The 22,981-nt window shown below is 44.6% G+C and overlaps 1 protein-coding gene across 2 annotated transcripts in view; it reads right to left on the bottom strand.

Annotated features, from left to right (window-relative positions):
* Positions 1-22,981, bottom strand: part of LOC128307581 (protein Optix) — a 60,706-nt gene that overhangs the window by 28,513 nt on the left and 9,212 nt on the right. For both annotated transcript variants that reach the window (XM_053045412.1, XM_053045411.1), the window contains exon 3: positions 21,869-22,118. In XM_053045412.1, the coding sequence (XP_052901372.1) occupies positions 21,869-22,118 (250 nt within the window). The remainder of the gene's footprint in view (positions 1-21,868; positions 22,119-22,981) is intronic.

Genomic DNA, 22,981 nt, shown 5'->3' with positions numbered 1-22,981 from the left:
CGAACGTTTACAAATTACAACTAATTACGTGCACAATTATCTGACAAATGTACGATTGTGTACATGATGTGTGTTTGGGTTTGCTTGCGAATTCTGATTAATATCTATGCCAACATGCAAAATGCATAAACAAGCGGACAATGTTTGATCAACAATATTTTTATAATTTATAATAACTCATCAAAACGATACTTTCAATAACTCTCTCAAACCACATTAATTATCACATGCAAACAAAACTCACAATTCCTGCTCCTTTCGCTCCAATTACGCGATAACGAGCGCTCATTCTGATCGTTCAACTGCACAAAGAACTTCTAGGGTATGGTTTTCAAAGACATCCCTACCGCCGCCCATTGTGTCGTTTAATTAGGCGTAATTCGACGTGGTAAATGAGACGAAAATTAAACAGTCCCTGCTCTAAACAAAACCCCGCATCGGTGTGCATCGAAACGAAGTAAATTGAGCTTTCCCAAACGCGAACATTCGCAGAGATCATTCCTCGTCCCAGCGTTATGGAGCATATTTATCAACGATAACCTGATGAGCTTGACGAGTGATGTGGGTTGGCTACTGAAGGTTTCGGTACCAGTTGGGTGGCGGACTTCAATCCTTCCCCGGTTGGAGGTTCCCCACTTCGGATGATGTACCGTGGACGGGATGAAATGCACGCGTTATTAACCATAAATTACCGGTGGCCACAAATTGTCCGATGGCTGGCTGAGAACGTGTCATTTATCTAATGTATCATGTTACCGACCGACAGTGTGTAACGTGTCATTTAAACCTGAACGTGAGCAAAAAGTAAAACACTCAATAATCGAGCCACCTTGAAGTATGCTTCTTCAATTCCGGGAGAAGCTAGCGGCTGATGAACGAAGCGAGCTGCAATAACCGTTTGAAAACCCTGTGATTTATGCTGTATTAATTTCCGTCAAGTGGACGGTACAGAGCGATCGTTTTTCAACCAGTTATGGGTAGTACGTTATCGTTTGAAACAACGACGCAACGGGCAGAGTGCCAAGTGTTGCCATATTTAAAACAACTGCTGTCGATTCTTTCCAAGAATTGGAAACTTCTTCGCCCAACATCGAACGAGCCTAACGGTGCTTACCAGAGATGGAGCCATTAGATCCATTTTCACCAAACGCCACCACCATGTGCTCCACATATGTCGCAGAGACAAACATCGGTTGTCAAACGTCTTACGGAACAGTGTCTACCTACCGCACGCGTACCACACGCATGCAACCAAGGCGTAAAACAATATTGAAGGCAAAAAAGATGACGTACACCGTCAAGGGCAATCTTCGCTAGGGCAAGGGCGCTGTGATGTGCATCTGTCGATCCGAAGATACACGGCGCACATTATTGCACCGAGCCCGTTCGGTTAGGTGGGCCGGAGATAAAATAACAAAACACTAATAACAAACCAACCAGCTATCGATCAGCTGTCGCCGGGGAGTTTTTGCCCTCGATTGGGTTGCGGACAACTCCCCTTCAGGGCGAGGAAAGCGAAACCAACCAGTGGAAAATCTAAAACGTCATCACGCCGTAAACCTTCCTTTCTTGCACAGCAAACATTCCGCGCCGCGTGCCCCGACGAGGAAATGCTCTGTGCCGTTTCTTTCTTCACGCGTCCCAACATTCAACGTCATCGACTGCAATAAGCGTCGACAACTTCTTCGTCGTCGATCCCTTATCAACGATCAACGCTTCCGAGCCGTGACCGAGGTTGGACCCGCTTTTCTTGGCAGGGCAGCGTGAATGGGACAGGCAAGAAAAACTCGCCTAATTCAATTGTGACGAATTTGTGAGTTCATTTGTTTATTTATTTTTTCGCTTATAAATGCCCACCCAAGAGTGCTGGACGAACAAACAGCGCTGCTAGAACAAGGAGCAAATACAATAAAAAACAAACCGTTTCCAAAGAAAGTACGGCTGGGTTAGGAGGGAAGGAACGAAAAAACAGTGCAGTGGTGTGTGGAAAAATGTAACCGACGGAACGGCAATGTAATAAAGTGGCCAACAAAAAAAAACTTAGACAGTGAGTGCATCACCGTACCAACCGGTAGTCAAACCGTACCAAACCGTACCCATTCTGTTGGTGTTGCTGATGCAAAGTAAACAGTTTGCATCGTTCAACAAAATTGATCAGCAGAAAACACCCAAAACCGGGAAAGCGTGGAACAAAACAAAAAACCTTCCCAAAACGGAACGGAAACGGAAAGGGCACTGTTCGACAGTTTTGGCGTCTTGCAAGAGGGCGCCTTGAGGAGTCGTTGAAATGGTGTGCTCAAATAAAAATACGCGTTGTGAAAACAATTCATTCCACTACACTGTTCCGGAACGGCAACGACTGATAGGGGCTCGAGTGTGCTTGCTTCCGATCAATGACGACGCAGTTCATCGATGTTTACCTGCAACTGTTAAAACGTTCTTGATATTTCGAGCAAAATGCTAAAGTCAACGCCGTCGTTTTCCCCCAACAATTATACCGTACCTAACATCTGATACTATTAGACTTACAAAAGAAGCTACGAATATGTTAAGTGACACTTGAGCCACAAATACGGTAAGACGGTTTATATTTTCTCATGGTCGTAACACATATTTTTATCCACAAACCTTCCCAATCAATTCTTCAACTTTTCACCCTGTTTGCACAAACAGTCATTTCCTTGGAAAGAGTATTGCAAAATGAAATTGTTACTATACTCGATTGCTTACACTCCAAAAGTGCCTCTTCACTGCCAACATACCAACGACAACCAAAACAAAAGCCACACATACCGAAGTCCTGGGAACTAACCGTAGAACTCCGCAGTCCACAGTGCAAAGAACGCGAGTCGGGACATTTATGACGAATATTCCCAACCTGGATTTCTCACAGCGCATCAACCCTCCCATCATTATTGCATTCGAATGCAAATGAACGCAATGAAAAGGGTGGAGACGTCAACATCTTGACCATATCCTTCAAACCTAGCGCACTTGAATGCACCATTTATACCAGCTGAAGAAGGTAAAATATTTTCCACAACTCTTTGTCTTTCCCTCCTTATTTTTTAACGCTGTTAAGACCCAGCAAATGCTTAATTTCGCTTCCTCGTCGTTTCAAACGCCACCAGCATCGACACCAGCGCTACCGATTTTGGCATAACCCTTTGCGGTTGGATAAGCACCGAAATTAAAGGAACCCCGCACCAGCGAGCGTCAAGTACGCTTTAACGGCGGCCTGCTTGACAAATGTTGCTCGAGTGCCCCAATCAATTAGAGTTAAGTTTTGCTTCGTGCGGCTTCAATGTCCGCGGCAAGAAGCTGCAGACCTGACGCGATCCGTGGTGGAAAATCTGTTTGGATACTTTTCCATTGCCTTTAGTGGCCATTTAGGACCATCACTTGAAATGTTGCTTGCAGAAGAACGGTGCTACGGTTGCAATGCCCTGAGCCAGAGAGGTTGTAATCATGCAATCGTGGGAATTTAATTTCGATCTTTATGGGTTTGAAAAAGTAAAAGCATTAAATGATACTGTGCTGATAAGACTTGAAATCGTTCAATCTAAATTTAAATACGAATTTAAAACAAAAATCGTTACACATACAGGAATGTCTAAGTCTAACGTGTGCTGAACTCAATACAAAGAAAAATGACTTCCAGCAATACGTTTAATACAAATCAACTCAAACCCCCCTGAAGATCTGTTAACGCTCTACACCAAATCTGGACAAACTCAATGAACCGACGCCACAACATGACCCCAAGATCAGCCCTAAGCATGTTTGCACTGCCCGGCCAGTATCATCAGTATATTCCCGACCGCGTGACACACACCTCGGCCCAGTCGCGGTAGCACCATCTTTATGCTTCAAGTGCTCGAAAATGACAGGTATACCGGTACGTGAATCTCCCAGAAATTCCTGCCCCTTGTTGCTAGCCATTTGCGGTCCATCAGCGGTGTAAAAATCTTCATTTGTCAAGATCGTAATCTACCCGTCACATTAATGTAATTATAGACACATATCCACGCATACGCCCGCGGCCACCGCACGGGGAGGAACGATATGAGAATGTGCGACCGTGGACGGACAACGGAAACGCGGAGCTCGAAGTTCGTCGTCCATGACTCTAGCCCGAGCCCCGAGAGCTCGACATCCGGACTACCACCAAGCGGCGGGAAGACAGAACAGTAGGCACCTACGACCCAATGTTGCCCCGAAGCTTAGAGACAAATTACTGTAATAATGGGGCCAGCCAGCAGCCTTCCCTGACTTTCAAGCAACGAATGCTGATGACTTCAACGACTTCACGCTCGCGAGAGACGTCGTCGTTGTCGCCGTCGTCGACGTCCTCGTCATGGATCATTTCCAGAACTTCCATCATCGCTCGCGCGCTGAAGTGGACGCTGCTGTTTGTTTGATATTTGTGTTTGCATCTGTTTGTACGGTTCCACTTTCGTCTGCCGGATTGGTTCGCTGGGTTTGTTTTATTATTTTGTTCTTGGCCAGCAACGCTCTCGACACCTAGGTCTGCCGTTCGTTCGAGAATTCATCATTATTATCGTGCACAAAACTGCACCAGCAAAAGCAGCACAATTCTCGTCCCGGAGCTGAACAGGAGAAAGATCGCTGAACGCAGTTGCGTCTGAGTATGGTACAACAACAAGAGAATCATGGACACGGCGAGCATTTAGGGAAAATAGCCAACAGGGCTACCGTTCCTTTTGACTACAGCACTCTAAAACTCTACTTTTCTTCTTTCTCCCACATTCCTGCTTCACAATAGTTCCACACACACACCATCAAAATCCAACCCCCTTTTCTCATCCACGATCGCCTATCCTTCGTTCCTGCCGAGGTCTACACCGAGAATGAATGGACTATGGGGCGTCAGTGTTGTGATTGAATCGAGAGTGAAGAAGATGGAAAAAAGTACACCTCATTCTATTTAATCGTTTCTTCATAATAATAAAGTTGTTTGTTAATTTCCATCTTCACAACCATCTCTCCACATGACCGCGTCCATGACGGTGGGCGAGCGTATGAGGACAGCCCAACGGTACGCCTGGGTAAATGTTTCCATCTGCCCCGGGTGCCCCGGGAGGAAACACGCTTAACTGACGCAAAACCAACCCATTCCGAAGCACTCTCAAAGTCCAGATAATATGACGACGGGCTCCCAGCCGTACCAGTACCCAGAGCCCTAGCTTCGTTTGCAGCATTATCATAAAGATGTATCATAAGTCAATGATTGATGAATGATTTTCTTCCCTCGTGCCCTCGCCCCCCGGTTTTCCTGGTTGGTTGGATTTCCGTAGAAAGCGAGGCACCCGAGAGTGCTAGAAGAAATGTCAGAACAAAACTGGCCCCGTACTGGAAAGTGCCTCCCGGTACCATCTCCAATCGAGCAGGACATCGAGCTTGACAACGTATTCGTCGTGCCAAGAACGATCGCTCAATTTGTCGAGACGTCCGAACGGAAAGGCAACATGATTGAGCCCGCGCTCATTCTCCTCTTCGCCTAGACACGCCGCATATGCGAGATTTGATTAACAAGATTTCCGTTCGCTCCATACGGTGAAGCGACCCAATAATCTAGAGGCGCAGAAATACTCCTTAGAGGATTAGCTCAAAATCCTTCGGAAATTTCCTGCGCGATCGTTCCCGATCGCCACACGCCTTGGGAAACATATCGATCTGTCTTTTCGACTTTGTTTTACTCGTGTTCTTTTCACACACGTTTGTGGTTTTCTTTTTTGACAAGCGACACACAGAAGAGATAGGCCCCGTTGGACTCCAAATACAAACGATCGAGGCGCCAAATATTCCAGATTCACAGCTCTCACTTGTTGTAGCTCGCGCCAATAATTGATTGGCTGTCAAGATCATTCGGATCACCACCGAATGTTGGTGCGCTAGCCAGGAGGAAGGATAGAAATGAGATATATCTTTATTATTCATCATCATCATCCACCTCATCAACAATTGGATGACACGAGTAACAAATTTGAATACTCTTAATATGCAGCACGTAATCGGTTATCTTCCCTCTGTCTACCGACCGGACAAGGCTCTGGCGGCCATGGCGATCGGTGGGGATTCTCTCATGACATTGTGTACGTCGCACAGCGCATGGATAGTACACAACAATGGTCGTGGGCAAACAACTGACTCCACACGTCACCCCGGACACTGGTCCGGACAAACCAGTTTCTGCCGTTGAGCTACGTGCGCGGGTTTCGTTTTTTTTTGTGTCCGTGTGTTATATTCTGACTGTCAAAACGTACTCAAAAAAAACGGTACAGAACGGATGAAGGAATCTCCCCCGTTACCGCACCGTGTTCTCAGCCGGACGAGATGACGACGGTACCACTATCCATCTACACCAATGTGTTTGTTAAGTATCGTTAATGATTTATAAATGCCTGTTGAAATTTTGACACATCCTGGCCCCGTTGCTCCTGCTGCTCCAGCACCACGCTGTCAGGGATGCTGCTCTACCCAAGTAGACAGCGATGCTGTTTAATTTGGAGATCGATACGATCTTGTCACGCGCTGCCATGCGTTCGATGGACGATTGATATGACAGTAGAATCCAGTGTATGAGAAGCGTGTAAATTCTGGTCTGGTATCATGTCATTGAGAATTCTACAAGAAACTTTGAAGAGTATTCTTGATAAAAGAAATTAAATTAAATTGAGATGAATCAATAGGCTTGCCATTGTCAGCTTTCTTTTTAGAATTATCCAAAACGCCATCTAGTTTATTAAAGTTATTTATATAACTCCACATGCAATAATCAACAGATCTTCAAACACCTGTACAGGATAAAATTGCAAAATTAATGAGCAGTTTAATGAGACCACCCATTTGTTGTCTTCCACAAGATTGGTTACGATCGTCTAAGATCTCGGAGCTAGTCAACTCCGATACAACTTGCCTCTTCTCATAGAGGGATATTATGTATTTCTCGCCTCTCGAGGATGTAATGGTTACAAAGTAATAATTAGTCAAATATATTTTTTTCATAATTTTATAATAAATATAGTTATATTTATAATATAATTTTTTGAATTTTAAAAATTACTAAAAACGAGTTATAATAACTTAAGCTTTTTCTTCATGTTCAATTCCACTCTGCATTTGAATAAACTGAACTTTTATGAGACTAAGCGATCACTGTCAACCTCACGGAGGTTCGTCGCTTGTTCACTCGTTTGATTTCAGTGTGCATTGTGCATGAATTCAAAACGTTTGCTTTAGCTTCTGCGGTGTTCTCGCATCGAAAGCAGATTAACAAATCCCAAAAACCTCTCACGGACGTTCCCAATAACCAAACCGATACTAGACACGCGCGTTCCCTGCTCTTCATATTCCCTTAATTCTGCCACCGCCGTCGTTCGATCGAAGGATGTGGAAAAGGAATCGATCGCAGGGGTCGATGCGTTTGAAGCTGCTTAGTCACTGTTGTTGCTTCTGGTACTTCTCGCAGCACTTATAGGCTCATTCGATACGTTGGCCACCACCAGACCACCGCACGATGCGGCACGACGCTTGACGATGCCTGGTTCTGCACATTGAACCAGTTGTCTGTTGTGCTCTTGTCTCTCGGTAAGCACATATTTGTATTCATTTCAACGACCCATCCTTATTTGTTCTTGGCTACACTTCTGCACCGTACGCCGATGCCGCCAATCTTGTTGATATTGTTACTGCTGGCTATTGTTCAGAATCCTTCGAATAATGCTTCCATTGCGTACCACGAGTGGTTAAGAAACCAGCGTGACAAACAGACGAGCACGACATTATGATGTCCTAACCGTGGCAGAACAGTCGATGGTTTTCATTTTATTGTGTTTGAACTATTTCCATTCAACAGTGCTGGGAAGTGATTGGGAAGGTTCCTCGATGGAACTGCATTGTCATCACATCACGAAAGTTTGGCGCCATGCTTCCACAAAATGAATTCGACACTTCAAATCAAGTATTCATCGATATGCAGGGTGGATAATGATTGAAAACAGATTGTATCGCTCTTATGAACCGATTCAGTGAGCATCTTATTATTGTTTTTTGATTCAAACTGTGCTTCATCCAATACGGCAACTCCCTCCAAGCCCAATGGGCAGGGAGTCTAATGAGTTTTAGTGCTCTTTACAAGTAATTACACATTAATGTTATCTCCCAGTGAACAAATTCGGAGTTATAATCTAATACAAAAACAGAATGGCCTACAGTCATATCAAATTGCTCTACCGAAGACTCTCGAAATCTGTCAAACTCTCAACTGGAAATGGGAAGACCTCCGCGAATAGCCACAGACGGTAGCATCTGTTGATTTGCTGCTTTTGTGCGGGATGCATACCATGTCATGTACGACCGAACACGGTACAGTACACTCCTGAGATGATTAACGGCGCCACACACACCAAACTTCCTGACGGTGACCCTGCACAGTAAACGACACAGAGCCTAGCGTCCTTCAACCGATGTCCTCAACAGGTTGCGTGTGTGTGTGTGCATAACTGAGGCCCGCATGGCTTTGTAACTGATCCGTTCTGCCACCATCAAGTCATTTTCAACCAATTAAGGCGACACCATACCCAAACCGGGAGCCTTGTGCGGCTGGCGGAGACTATCCGCAGCCAGCCGCAAAACATTGCTACCAGCATAACAAAAACCCCCCTTTGAACGAGACATTGATTCGCCTGCAAAGCGGTCGGGAGTGTGATACACGATATGCGAGAACCTTATTAGAAATCGGACCGATCGGTTTAAGGAAGACGCAAAAAAAAAACTGCAAAACCACTGACCGACCACAAACACACCAGAGCAGATATCTTACCCACGCCGTACTGTGGTCGAGTGCTTTGAAACGCAGATGAAGCGTTTTAAGGTGTTTTTCTTTTATTTTTTTTTTTAAACCACACACTCGTCACTAACCCACTTGCGCGACTTGCCGTGCCCAGCAACACGGTTGTATGCGCCGCAAACGCAACGGCTGCCGGTCGGCGAAGGCGATCAAACTAAATGAATATTTTACGCTTGACTGGGCCAAACGAAAATTTACCGCACACGACCGATATTGTATTACCATTGGCGTATCCCTGCGGGGAAGGTTTCACCACGGCACGCCACACGGCATTAGGGGTGGTTTTTTGTATTTTTTGGACTTGGGGCGAAACCTTCCCAATAGAAGCCCAACCAGCAGGGAATGCTCCGTAGAATCGGTGGTATAGTATCGATGACTTAAAAAAAAACAGTCCCTACATTAATACCGTATGTGCTCAATACAATATGGACTAGCTTTGTACCATTATTAGCATCATAAATCATGTTAGTAAATAAATCTTAGTAAATAAACGTATGTTCTGATTGTGTGCTTTAGGATTTGATTTTGGGAACTCTAGTGCAGCTATCATTGTATGACAACGTCCTAGCAATACCAATTACTCTTAAGCATCAGAACGCTTAAGCAGTGAACTAAACATTCCACCGCAAATTGATCGTACGCGATCGAGCCCTCCCGGGTATCGGATGGCCTCGGATCCGATTAATTCCGAGAAGGTGAAATCATGCCGTATGGCTTATCGGTAGTGACGTGATATTCTATCTCTTTTGCAAATGCCCACTCAGCATCACGGTCAACATTCCGTTGGAGCACCGTTTCCCCCTCAACAGTTGGAGAGAGGGCCAAGACTTTGTTTCTACGTTCCAATGCGCTGCTGATGTTTCGCTTCTTTTGCTGCTCATACCCAACAACATCGTACTAAATGATACCCCAAGCAGCTACTGCGCACAATAGTAGCCCGACAGCCTGTTACCGATCCGTTTATTTTTTCTGAACGTTCCCTTTTTCGGGAGGTCCCCATTTTTGTCCTTTATCAAATCATTTCACCTTTACGAAATTGGTCTTGACAGTGAAACTACGGAATCGCTGAGGTAAGTAACAGTGAGCGGTAGCATCAAGTTCTAGTCATCTAGAGGGCATCTTTTCTAATGCACGCATTATTGAGACATCAAAAAGTCGTCACATGAAGTGCTTCACATAATTCACAGAAGGTTCTTTTTGCGCAACACTCTCACTCCCTCTCTAATACGCTCCTCCACCGGACCAGAACGTTACGATCCATCAGCGTTGTGCTTACTTCATCCGCTGTCACTAAAACACTGCCTCGCGATAGATCAATGATTAATGGAAGTTGCTACACAGATTCGCACCGCCGTTCGTTCGTTCGCAACAAAGTATCTACAAATTAGGTACATCACCCCGGCACGGAAACCGATCGCTCGCCTAAACCTCGTTGCATTTACGTGCGGCACCAAAACAAGGCACAAGAATTATTACCGCGCACCGCGAGCGTTGAAAAGTGATCGTATCAAATTAGTCGCCAATAAATGCAACAACCGAGTGAATGGTGAAACAAGTGAAACAAAAAAAAGGGCGCTTTTAAAAACATTTCACACCACCACCACCACCACCTCCGACGTTGTGCTGTCATTGCGGCATGATCGCAACACTTTGACGGGAGTGTTTAATTACTCTATTCTGCCGCCGTTTTAACCGAAGCCGAGCCGATGTGCATTAACGATGCAAATCTTGCGAACGGAGGATAATCAATCACCGCACAGGATATATCGAGCGGTACGATATAATCAGCAACAATTTTACACCTTCGAGCACAATTGCATCAAGCGTTTCGATTAACTGATGGCAAAAATATTGGGTGTATTAGTAAGTTTTCAGCTTTTTGTTTCTAACATTTTAAGGTTTATTGTAGTTTAAGCAGTTTTATAGCTGTTATTGAAAGAATTGTCCTTTAAAAACTATAACTTCTTCCCAACTTTTCTTTCCGAAATTGTCGTCTTTTGAACCACGTTTTGATACTCAGGACTACAAGAAACTTATTCCACTAGGAACGTTGTTCATCAATCGAAACAAGTGATGATGACTAAGCGTTGTCTTGAGGCAAAACTACTTACTAATGCCTATTCTCATACTGTGACCAACAATGATTATTTCAAATGAATTTGCTGCGTTGAATGCCATTCCGGTTTGAAGATTTAACCAGTCAGAAGTAGCTCGTAATATAAAGCTGATCCCATCATATACAACGAGACACATGGCATGCTGCGAGTGAATTTTCCCCTTGTGAGTCGTTTTGAAGTATGCTCACCGGATTTCTCTGTATGTTTTTTTTTGTGTATTTAGGGTAATCGCTTAAGATTCTTCGATAAAACCTCAAGCTATAGAACCTCAAACCTCATATTATACAATAGAAGTAGAGCTTTTTTTACATTTAGCATAAAAAAGTATATAAACCCGATTAAAATGCCCAAACATCCAATCCAATGTTGTACGACCAATAAAATAATCATGTGAGATCTGACATTCAGGTCCATAATGTACCAATAGCGTTCCCTTTTGTTATTCGTTAGCAGTTGAATCTAGTAAACCCGAGGTTACTAGTAGCAGTAGCCCAAGTTTATCTAATAATTTATTTTTTCTCTTTGGCGATATTATTTTATTTCCATCCAATAGTTAAATTATTTAGCGTAAATCGTTTCAGTAGCCGATTGAGGTTCGTCGCTTGGTGCTTCATTTTTTCTCTCCTATCCTTCAACCATCAAAACCATGTTTACTTCGCTTCTGTACCTCTCATAAGCGGTGCACACTACCAGCCAGATAAAAGAGGTGCCGGTGTACTTGAGCCTATGATAGACAAGTATGAGCTACACAAAAAAACACACAAGAGCTACACACACATACACATTCCGGCGAAACGCGAAACCCCTTGTGTGGGACCCCTACCGGCGCTCGTGTTTTACAACGGACGTTGTTGTGTAAGGTTTTAAGCCACGGATAAATGTGGAAAGAAACACTCGACCAGTACGCCAACTTGGCGCATCAAGATACCGTGAAGCAACAAGGATTGCCACACTGTAAAACCCGCCAGCCCAAAGTCAACGATTGGGCTCCCGTACAGTGCGCTTCGTTGCGGGATGGATACTTTTACCGATGCGTTTTACGAGATTATATCTTCCGTTCGCTCCAGATGCAGGAGGCTCGCTATCAGGTTTGTCTACATTTGAGGTCTCTTTATTTTTTGCGTAGCCGAGCTGATCGGATCGTGCAAAAAGCAACGCTTTTTCTATGTTTGCCTCCATCCAGCTTCTATGTTCCCGCCCAAAAAGCCTTTAAGTAAGACAACCACGTTCGACCACGTTGTTAAGCAGGCGCGTTAAGCCCTCGCAAAAGTACTGCCGTGGCGTACCGTTCACTTTATCCTAGCAATTAAAGTAACATCAAAACCCAAAATAACAACAATATGCTCTCGTCGACATTGCCACCGTGTGTGCTTTCATCCCCCTTCGCTGTTTTGGGTATTGGGTAATGAGCGGCTTTTCAGTAGCGCGTAGCGCAGATTGCTCTATTGAAACGAGTCAGCGCTGAGGTTTCGTGTTTTTGGGAACGCTTCAGCTGATGGTTTGAGCGGAACATCATCGAACCGCCCAACCACATCCCGGGGCCCTGGAAGCTTTGACACCCAGCCATTATGATGCGTTCGGTTCGGATGACTGCGTGATCGCGTGGTTTGCAACCGCCTGTCACCCAACAAAACATCACGCCGGGAAGCGAAAGCGAGAAAGGGAAATAAAAACGGTAATGTCTTCATCGGAAGGTGATTAGTGTGAAATCCATCTATGCTGTGCTGTGTGTGCTGTGCTGAGGAAAATTGAAAATCCCTTCCCAATCTGTGGTTTACGGCTAACGGGGCGATTCTCCGCAAATGGGGGAAAACAAATCCCATAGTGTGACATCGACATCAGCAAAAGCAACAATCAAACCCATCTCACCGGGCAACCTGGTTTTCGGGTCTGATCGAGCCGCAGACCATCCTAATCTGTCACGTATATTCGGGCTCATGTAATGGCAGTTGTCAGGGATACATGTGTGACACACGCAGAGATAAAAGCGTGTTTCACGCTCAACCATTTTGTTGCATTGAGATGCATGCATTCTACAAAGCCGCTCGGGACGATTGGAAATTCTCACTTTAATGTGACACCTATTGCAGCACTCAAACCGATTAAAAGAATGTAGCCACCAAGCATGTTTTAAATATAGTTAGCTCAATTTTTATATCATTCCGCCTGCGACAAATTAAACACTCATCAAACGCAACGTGGCAAATGTGCAAATGCACAAATTACACCTAATGCTGATGCGTTATGATACCACACCTCGGACCGGCCGTCAAACCGCTTATTATAATTTTAAGCTTTTGTCACCGATATGCAAGCAACTCCCATTCATTATCATCGCCTGTCGATGGTGTGGCCTTTTGGGTCCATTATTCTAACGCAAAACGGGCTTGGTTTGCTTTCCTCATGCAACTAATGGTCAGCAACTATAGCCCTTCTGTCGGTCATTATGTACTATTTTTTTTTTTTTGCCATTTCGAAACAAAATTGTTAAACCCACGGTTTTTGTGTTGTTTAGTTTCAATTTGCGCACCGCAAAACTGGTCCAAAGCACCGAGTGGTGCTAGCGGTGGTGTTGATCGCGCATTACACCCATAATCAAATAATTCTACGCAAACAACAAACAGCGATAATAACGCCTAATACTACTTGCATCACCATTTGCTAGCAGCAAATGTGAAGAAGTTTAATGTTGCTTAATGGTAATGCTTTGTATTCTGCTTTGCGTCGGGGAAAGAGGTGAATAAAAAATGGCAAATGAGATGCGAGAAAGGGCGAAAAAAACCATCACCAAAATGGGGAAAATTAAAAGCACAACGAAAGAAAGCAACAACAAAAAAATACGCTGTACAAACTTTTGCCACATACACGATCGTGTTGGTTACAAATGATGCCCCGTGCATTGTAGCCTACGGGCAGTTACGTGTTAGAATCATTATCATTAGCACAAACTGTGCGTTTACCCCCAATTCTTGCTAAGGAGCGGAATATGGAAGTACCGTGTGTGCGAAAAACACTTCACTAAAAGTTAACATAAAATGTTAATGTTTTAAAATAAATACATAAGTAGTGCAACAAATGATAATATTTCGCCAATATCTATCAGTAACAGTAAACACTCCTTTTTTACACCGAACATAACGCCTAATGATCGCCACTTAATGAATGAACTAACAAAAGTAAAATTACATTGTCTGATTGTTCGCTTTTCACACATACCGAAACACTGCGAGTTCGTTGATCGTTTTATGAGGGTCCCTCCTGCTTCGCACGTATCCAAACACCTTCGTAAATATTTCAAACACATCCCTCGAATGCAATCTCCCTGTTTTGCCCCGGCTGGGATGCGTTACAAATCGTTAAAGCTTCATTTGCGGCAGCTAATGAAAAGGTTTCATGCTCTAAAAATATTAAAATATCAAACCCTCTCGCTCCAATGCTCAGCAAACGGGCGAACGCCGGCAGCTGGGCAGAAGGGTGTGGAAGCATTTACCACCACACAAAAAAAAACACACAAGGATATCCGAGACGAATGAAAGTGAAACAAACTGAACCGATCGTTTGAGCGTGGCCGTCGGTTGTGAAAGCCAGTTTTTTTTTATTTCCGTTACGACTGACCATTTGTCAGCTCCGTACGAGAACCTCGGCGGCTGTTCTAATGAGTTTTTTCGTTGGGTTTGTTGGGCAAAATTTTACGCCCATCGCAAGCAATGCAAACTGCCGAATGCGTCAAAATGCAACACATGTGTGTACGCCTTTTAAGGTTGCATGCGCAACCGTTGCATCACTGGAATTCGTGCGACACACTGTACCAACAGCAGAGCAACATTACGGCAGGATTTCTTGCCCGTTGCAAAGTAAGTTGTCACAAGAGTCAATTAAGTTGCTGGAACATCTAGAGGAACAAAACTTCCTCGTCAGCAATCTACGCACCAAACGCAGGAGGACTCCAAAGGTAGTGGAATTAATTAGTACGCTTAATTAACGATACTTTTGCTTATTATGCGCCGGTAACTTCCCGCTTTTAGGATCGCTCAAGAAACAAACACCGAGAAAACCCGAACCTCGTTTCCTCGCCCGTGAGCTCATCGCCTGCGCCCCGGGGGGGTACTTTGGGCTATAAGCTTCAAAACTGTCAACAACAGTAAACCGAATACCCCTGCAGTCCACTTTTCGCACTTTGGAACCACTCACACGGTAAGAAACTTACCTGGTCGCTCTCGGGCAATCCGATTCCCGGGGCGCCATACGCAGACCGATTAGAGCCGCGCCACAATGGAAAATAATTGAGAAAAGATACAAAACTGGCGCGAACCTGTGACCAAATGACCATCATGCATAATGCATGATGTGTTGATATTTGGTCGCCCTTACAACAAACCGGGAGCGCGCACATCCCGCCCGGAGAGACTGCCACCAATTCAGGCGGAAAGGCTCCTCCAGCAGGCTGTTGCAACCAAACCGGACCGGGAACGACCGGGAATTATGAGTGCGATTATTATTATTATCATTATTCGAACCGTAACAGTGGGGCACCATATTTCCAGGGCAACCCCTAAAGCAGCGCCGCACACGCTTGACCATAAACGCTGTCAATTATAGATGTTGAGCAATTATAGTTTTACCTCATTAGGAGTATTTGCACGACGGTGGTGCCGAACCGATGGGCAGGATGCTGGTGAAGCACAGGAGGAAAGGATGTTTTGCGACACTTTCGGCACACGGGAATGCGTGTACTTGTTGCCGTGGCCATATGCCCTGTTGCAGCAGAAACGCTTCATCATTATTGCCGCGAGTACGGGAAAAAAAAACCTGCTGCAGTCACATATATCCTTGCGCCGGAGCGCATAATTAGTAGTGGCAGTTTCATTCATTTGTAAGCAGCAACCAAAAAACCGGTACAGGAGTCTTGTAATTGGGCGTGCCGTTTCTGCCGCCCAAAGAATGCCACCCAAGACACTCGGTGGTATCTCGGTGGCCCTAATAGGGAACTACCGGTGGCACTGATTACTGTGTGTACTGTGGCGCACATTGCAATCGCCTGCATGTCCTGCCGGGCGGCAAACTTTAAACGCGATCCCATATCATGTGAAGCCTGTACAGCAAACTGATATCCTTAAACTGACAGAAATGCCTTTGGCTTTTCAGTACTTGATCTCCACAAGCGCGCAATAGCGACCAATAGTTTACACAACCAGATCAAATTGATCCCATCTGCGTTGACCGCGCAGCAATCCGTCATTTTAAACTCCTAAATTACCAATTGAGCTCGATTAAATGAAGATCACCCCAGTGGAGCAGCCACCAATGGGAACGGGAGTAGAATTTACGCTCGAAAAAAAAAAAGGAAAGACCACCCTGACTTCACCCCGGTCCCGATTCAATCACTGACCGACGAAACTCCCGTCCCATTGTGGGAGTTGTGCCGTTTTAATTAACTTATCATCCAACGTTTGAATACTTGCCCTTATTTTGAGTGCACAATTGCTTGCAAGGCTTGCTGCGATTCCAATCACCCAATTGCTGAGACGACCTACTTCAAGCAGAACGTACCGAAACCGGCGCGCACTGTACCCGAGCGGGGAGAACATTCTTCTAAAGCTTGGTGGAAATAACGATATAGATTTAATTTGACCGTCGCTTCCCATTCTCTACCAATGGCACTGACTGACGCGTTTCATGGGAAAAATTAATCCCATCTCGTCGAATGTCTATCGATCGACTGCGCTTCCGTAGCTCGCCATTGCTCGATGATTAATGATGCTCGAGACCGATCGTACAAGTGCGTATATCCTGCACTTACACACGCAAAGATTTATCAAATGATCGCACCTCGCACAAACGTGTTCCGTTTTTTTTTTAGGTTCCACCATCTTTTATCGATTCGTTCTCTTTTACTAAAACGAAGAGAACGCTTTCTACGCGCGAAGGAAAGCAGTGCCTCCGAAATACAGTTAATGGTCAATCTTCATAAATTTGAATACTAATAATTTCATGAGAAAATTGCCACAGGTCATTCGCTATCCTACCGAACCCCCTCTTCTTCCATTTTATTTTTTCTGAATGGCCGGAAGGAAAGTTAGCGATCGCAGGTAAGTAGCAGCGCAGTAGCACAGCCTATGGGCAAGAATCTCAACCCCGAAAAAAAGAGCGTCCCGTCTGTGGGCCTGAGAGCATGCCCGGAGCAACGGTAGCAAGGTAACTCCTATCCACCGCACTGAAGAGGGTTCAACAGAAAGGCGGGGGGAAAAAATCTCTTAAAACGATAGCTTGTTTAGATTATAGCATTTAATGAGCGCGAGTTTTCAACGCAAGCGCAAACATCCACAGTCATCGTCGATCGCGTTATTATCGCGTCATCGACTTTGCCCGGGCTCCACCGGCACCGCGTCGTCGTCGTCGTGTGGCATCCAGCATCCAACCCATGCTATCCAATTGAATGAACCATTTTTCGTTGCTTTCCACTAATGCTTGGCCTCGGAAAGCCCGTTCCCAGGCCGGGCATTAGAGCGGAGTGTGAGCTTTCCGTTTAAAACCTGCGCTGATCGTTGCTGATATTGCTGATCGTGTACGATCTTTTTATTCCTTTGCTTACCCCCATCTGATTTTGTAGTAAATAATAACAAAAGCAACCAGTGCCGGAGATCACTGTCTCGCAGACAAATATATTTACCGTAAAGGTAGAAGATTGATATCGCATCGCTACAAATAAAAACAATACGCCAAACAAAACAAAACAATCAACTCATTCTGCGCTGAGGCGGGAGGGAATGATCAGTTTGCGCAGCCTACCGGGATGGTTTCTGGTTTCCCAACATCAGATTAGACTCAGACTCTTGCCTAATCAGCTCTCGTCCAGTTCTAGCGCAATCGTGAATGATTCAAACCGATTACGCCTCAACTCGAGGAGGAGAAGAAGGTTTCAATCCACAGCTCTTCCTGCCTTTCAACTTTAACCTTCTGGAATTCTAACACACATTTACGGTTGCTCCAGCGCAAGACGATGCGATTTCTTTCACGTCCCTCTAGCATCCACATCCGCTTAATGCCTGTCCATTCCGTCTTTATGGTTCATTCAATTTTCGAATCGTTTTGCTCTCCGCTACAACATAACACCGATATGTTGTGATATCGGAAATCTCTCCCATTCTGAAACCCGTCACACCGTTTTTTTTTTGTGCTCTCCCACCCATTCTTCTGCCTCACGTCCAGCAACAAAGGTTCCCAAAGTCCCAAGGGATGAGTTTCAAGATTTTAACATCCCCAAAAACGTAACGCTACCCCACAGACGAATGGATGGCTGCCAAATTGCCAAACCCCATCACCCGGCCCAAAAGGCAAGCATTCATGGACATCAGCCTCTACCCACCATCGGCAGGAGTTGGCCACCGGTGTGCCACAATGGCATCATCACGATCAAACCCATCTAGTCGGTAAGATGGAACATGGAACGTGGAACCTGATGATGCTGTTACGAGGGGAGCGTAACGGAGGAATTCCCTGCCAGTAATTCAGAAGCTATTTCCAATCAATTATGTTACACAAAATTGAGCTGTTGAAGAGTACAAATAAGCAAACAAAAGGTGAATTAAGCTCGTGATGCCTGCCGTTTCGAGATGGGGATCCCGGGATGCTTTCGTTTTTGCTCTCTTCCCCAACCCCTATTTGGCATAAGCTGCCACACAGTCGCTCACTGGGCTTGCGCGCTACACCTCGTGCAGCGCGTGTGTCTGTCATTCCTGAAGCCATCCCATTTTCGGGTACGTCTATTCGGGTGAGATCGCAACAGTTGAGCGAGACGCATCGTGAAGTGGCAAAACATTCGCACGAACAGCACACGTATCTCCGGGGCTGCTACTCCGATGGAGAAACACATCAATATCTATCATTCTGATAATATCATAACTATCAGATCGTTGGGGGGAGAAAAATAGTTTCCCGGTCGTCACTGTGCAGTTGTGCAAACGTGATTGAAATGGAAAGGAAAGCAAAGGAAACAGTCATGTGCGTAGACTGCTTTGCAAGCGATACAAAGCACGGGCAAAAGTGAAAGAAATGCCTGACTGCCTGACATTCGCACAGGGAGATCTGCACTATTAAGTACTCGATGTGGTCGATACCACAAGCCCATCCCAAAGTATTGACCAGGTCGATCCACTTAGCGAAACGTATTTAGATGATCCTTTTTCACTGCATGATAGCATTGATTATGTGAGGTTGAGTTGATCACCGTTGATGGAGATAGCAGTGAAAGCACTATTTCCAACCCAACAAGGCATCCAACCAGTTTGTCTGAGCCGTTCAATGGAGTTACAGGAAGTCTAAAAGATGCCTTCATTTTAAACTCTTTCCAAATCAATCCTACGGAGCTGTCTAGTCCTGTAGATGATGGCACACATTGTGACGTTTTCGCTTTCCAAAAACCGTGACCGATAACGAAAGATCGAAACGGAGCGATTGGCGAAGAATGCGATAATCCGCTGCACCCACTGTCCAGCCACCAACACACATTAGCCTCGGTTTCGGTTTTACGGTAAAACCACAAATCGTCATAATAATGCACAATCAAAACACCGTCAACGGCTTTGCTCACCATCGTTAGCTTTCTTCGTGAAAATCGTCCGGACCAGGTAGACCACGAGTAGTCCGTATACGATGGCTTTCATTCACAAACATACCTTTGCAGGGTACAGGATTCGAACGATCGATCGTCAAGTTACTGCCGTGCGTCGAGACACAACTTGAGCAGCGAGAGCAGCCTGGTAATTAGCCGTAAAGCTGCCTTAATAGTCACAATATTTACAGCACGAAACTAACCTTAATCCCCGGACTTTCCCAAAACATTCCACCCATGCGACTGTCGCCATCCGAATCTGACCTGAGGATTGTGGATTTTAAGGGGCCCCGTTTTTGGGATCACTGCCCGAGAACCCATTGCTTGGGTACGGCACCAGAATCGCTACCGAGCAGAGGTAGCGGTAGAGATAGCATAATCGTCTAGATTAGCAAATGGCACACAAGTCAACAACAACTGGTGGTGGACGAAAACTCGACTTCCCGCTACGGGCAAAACGGGGGTGTGAATGATTTGCGGTTTTCCACCGGTCCACCAGTGGTGTCTGACCCAAGTCATAAATAAACAACCCCTACCGTGGTGCGACCGGGATCCGGGTCAACTCCGGATGTGGTCGTTTGGATGTTTTGACCCACACCAGAAGATCATAAAAATCACGTAGCTTCTGTGGATTTATTTTCAGATCTCGGTCGGTGCAATTTCAACTGGGAAATAATGTAACATCTTCTAAAAAATTAAATTTCAATTTTTGTGATGAGTTCTTCCATTAAAAAACATTATTATTTGAGGCAGAATCGTTAAACCAACCATTGTCGTTAATGTGTACGATGCCAAAAAAAAAAACGCCGTACTAAATAAATTATTTCTCATGAAGCTGTTAATTATGCAAAATGTGATTAAAATAGGTTCATGTTTTGCGTTTCCTTTCCGTTCATTAGCAGCGCAGCCTTATATTGTCTACACCAACGAACACAAAGACATCTTCGCAATCGCAACACAATGGCGCACAACGAGAAAAAAGGAAATACGTTTCAGACTCACACACCCCTAAGTTGATAATGAAGATTTCACTCATCCGAGCGTTGTTTGAACGCCTCGATGATTTGTTTACAAAGCCCAACGGCAGGCGATGGTCATCTTCTGGACATTTAACATGGAATCCCACTAGTAGTAGCAAGCGGTCACTACTACTTCTACTTCGAGTGATTGTTTTGTGTGCTACTGTCAACAGTTTTGACACTTTTTTTTTGTTGTACAATTATGCAAATTTATTGGTGATGTTGCTAAGTTTCACACAAATCGTCACGATTTTGCCTTTACAAAACTGTGAGAGTGTTATGAAAATGGTTAAATACAGTGTGTGATAGTTTTGTTTCAACTATAAAATTATGAAAAAACAATGCAGTTGTTTTAGTAAACTCAAAGCCAACACACAACTTCATTTAAACAATCATCTACCGGAATGAGATAATACTAGCAGAAGATTGCTTTGCTTGTACTGTCTTTCGACGATGCAATGGAAGATTAAACGATGGACGACATGGAAATGAAATTCAATTATACACATTTGCACATTTTGTCCACTTGCCGGACCGTTCAGAAATGGGTCGCGCTCTGTCGAGTCACTAGCACAGGAGAACAGTGAACTGGGGCTTCTATTTTTTGGTTAATACCACTCCGTTTCGCTTGGTTTTTTTTGACTGCTGTACAAACAATAGAACTCGGAATGATAATAAGGCTTTATGTTAAAAACCTTTTTACCAATTGTCGCTTTTTTTTTGGGTGATGTCTTTTAACAATTAAAATAATCTCAACGAAAGGGCGAAGAATCAATTTGCTGTAGTCTCATTTGCGAGACACGGAATGATGATAGTAATAAAGCATAAAATTGGTACACGATTGTACGGCAGCTAGAACGCAACGAAACTCAGAACCGTACTTCATTCAGGATCTCTTTTCCATTATTTGGTCTAAAGAAGCAATTTGCAACAACAGCAAAAAACAGACAAACCATCAATATCCTTATCAAACACCAAGGCTATGATAGACTTCATCTGCGTATCCGTTCAATGTCCGTCTTCTAACGTTCGCGCAACTCTTCGGACACAGCACGTCACACAAACCCGTTCCAGAAAAGGAAATTCCATCACCGAAAGTGGATTTCTACCCATCCACACATTTGCCAAACGGATGTACATTGTGGGAAGCGAACGAAAGGCATATCAAAGTGAAAGATACGGCGCAAAAAAAAAAAAAAGAAATCCCCTAGAATTCGAAGCAATGGACACTGTGCCGATGACGACTTACCTATTTTTCGCTGCTGCCGCACGGTCCCGCTGGCGTCGGTTTTTAAACCAATTTCCCACCTGTGTCGGGGTGAGCCCGGTTGCCTGGGCCAGCTCGCGTTTCTTCGTCGGGTTCGGATACGGATCCTGAAGGTACCATTCGCGCAACAAACTGCGCGTTCGCTCCTTGAAGCAATGCGTCTTCTGCTCACCGTCCCAGATCGTACGCGGAAGCGGAAATTTCTTCCGGACGCGATACTTATCGACCGGCCCTGCGGACGTCGATGGCGCGCACCGAATATAGACACATTCGTTCCGTTATTTTTTTTTTGTTACACCAACAAGGATAGCCACATCCGGTTTGAACGGATATTGAGTTCACGCGAAAGGACGATGTCGCGACCGGGTGACGATGACGATGATGATGATGGGTAGAGTCCACATTTGCCAGCAGCAATCAAATCCCGCCACGATGGTACGTTCGCGACGTTGTCGACAGTATAAAACACGCCATCGATTACCGTCGAGGTTAATGGAAAAGCATCACCGACCGGGAAAGAGAAGAGAAAGGACAAATTATTACTTTTTTCTACCTCAAGCTCAAGACGTGTGTGACGGTATCGGATGTCAACTGTGCACTACAACAAAAAAAAGAGACATTCCATGAATGAGAGCTCTGGTACACCTCGTTGTGTACTATGCAAATGGTTCATTGGGACAGAATTTTTTATCCTTCTTTTTAAGCAATTATCCTTCGGCCATCTATCTTGCATTCGTCTATTTCCTGTTGTGAGTTACTTCTTCATACAACAACACACACGACGTGCCTGGTGGCTAACGTGGTAAAGTTGAAAATGTCGTAGTACACAGAATCGGTCATTTATATCATAATGAAAAATTTTAAAGTCATATCAGAAATTAAAGATTGTAAAGGCATTTAAAAAGTTCTTTTTTTTAAACGAAAACTGCGTTAAGAACAAAAATTGACAGTAACTGTCACGTAGTAAGCCATGAGTCATTTACTGATCGCGTTTATATCACTACTTCCAATACTTGTATTTTGTTATCTCGCTAATCTTTTGATGTTCGAAGAATCGTTAAATTGTTAGAAAAAAAAGTTTTGTATCTCTGACAC

This window comes from Anopheles moucheti, chromosome 2, assembly GCF_943734755.1.
Source record: "Anopheles moucheti chromosome 2, idAnoMoucSN_F20_07, whole genome shotgun sequence".
Taxonomy (NCBI): domain Eukaryota; kingdom Metazoa; phylum Arthropoda; class Insecta; order Diptera; family Culicidae; genus Anopheles; species Anopheles moucheti.
Note: the sequence above shows the minus strand (reverse complement) of the source record. Positions and strands in the feature narration are given on the sequence as shown.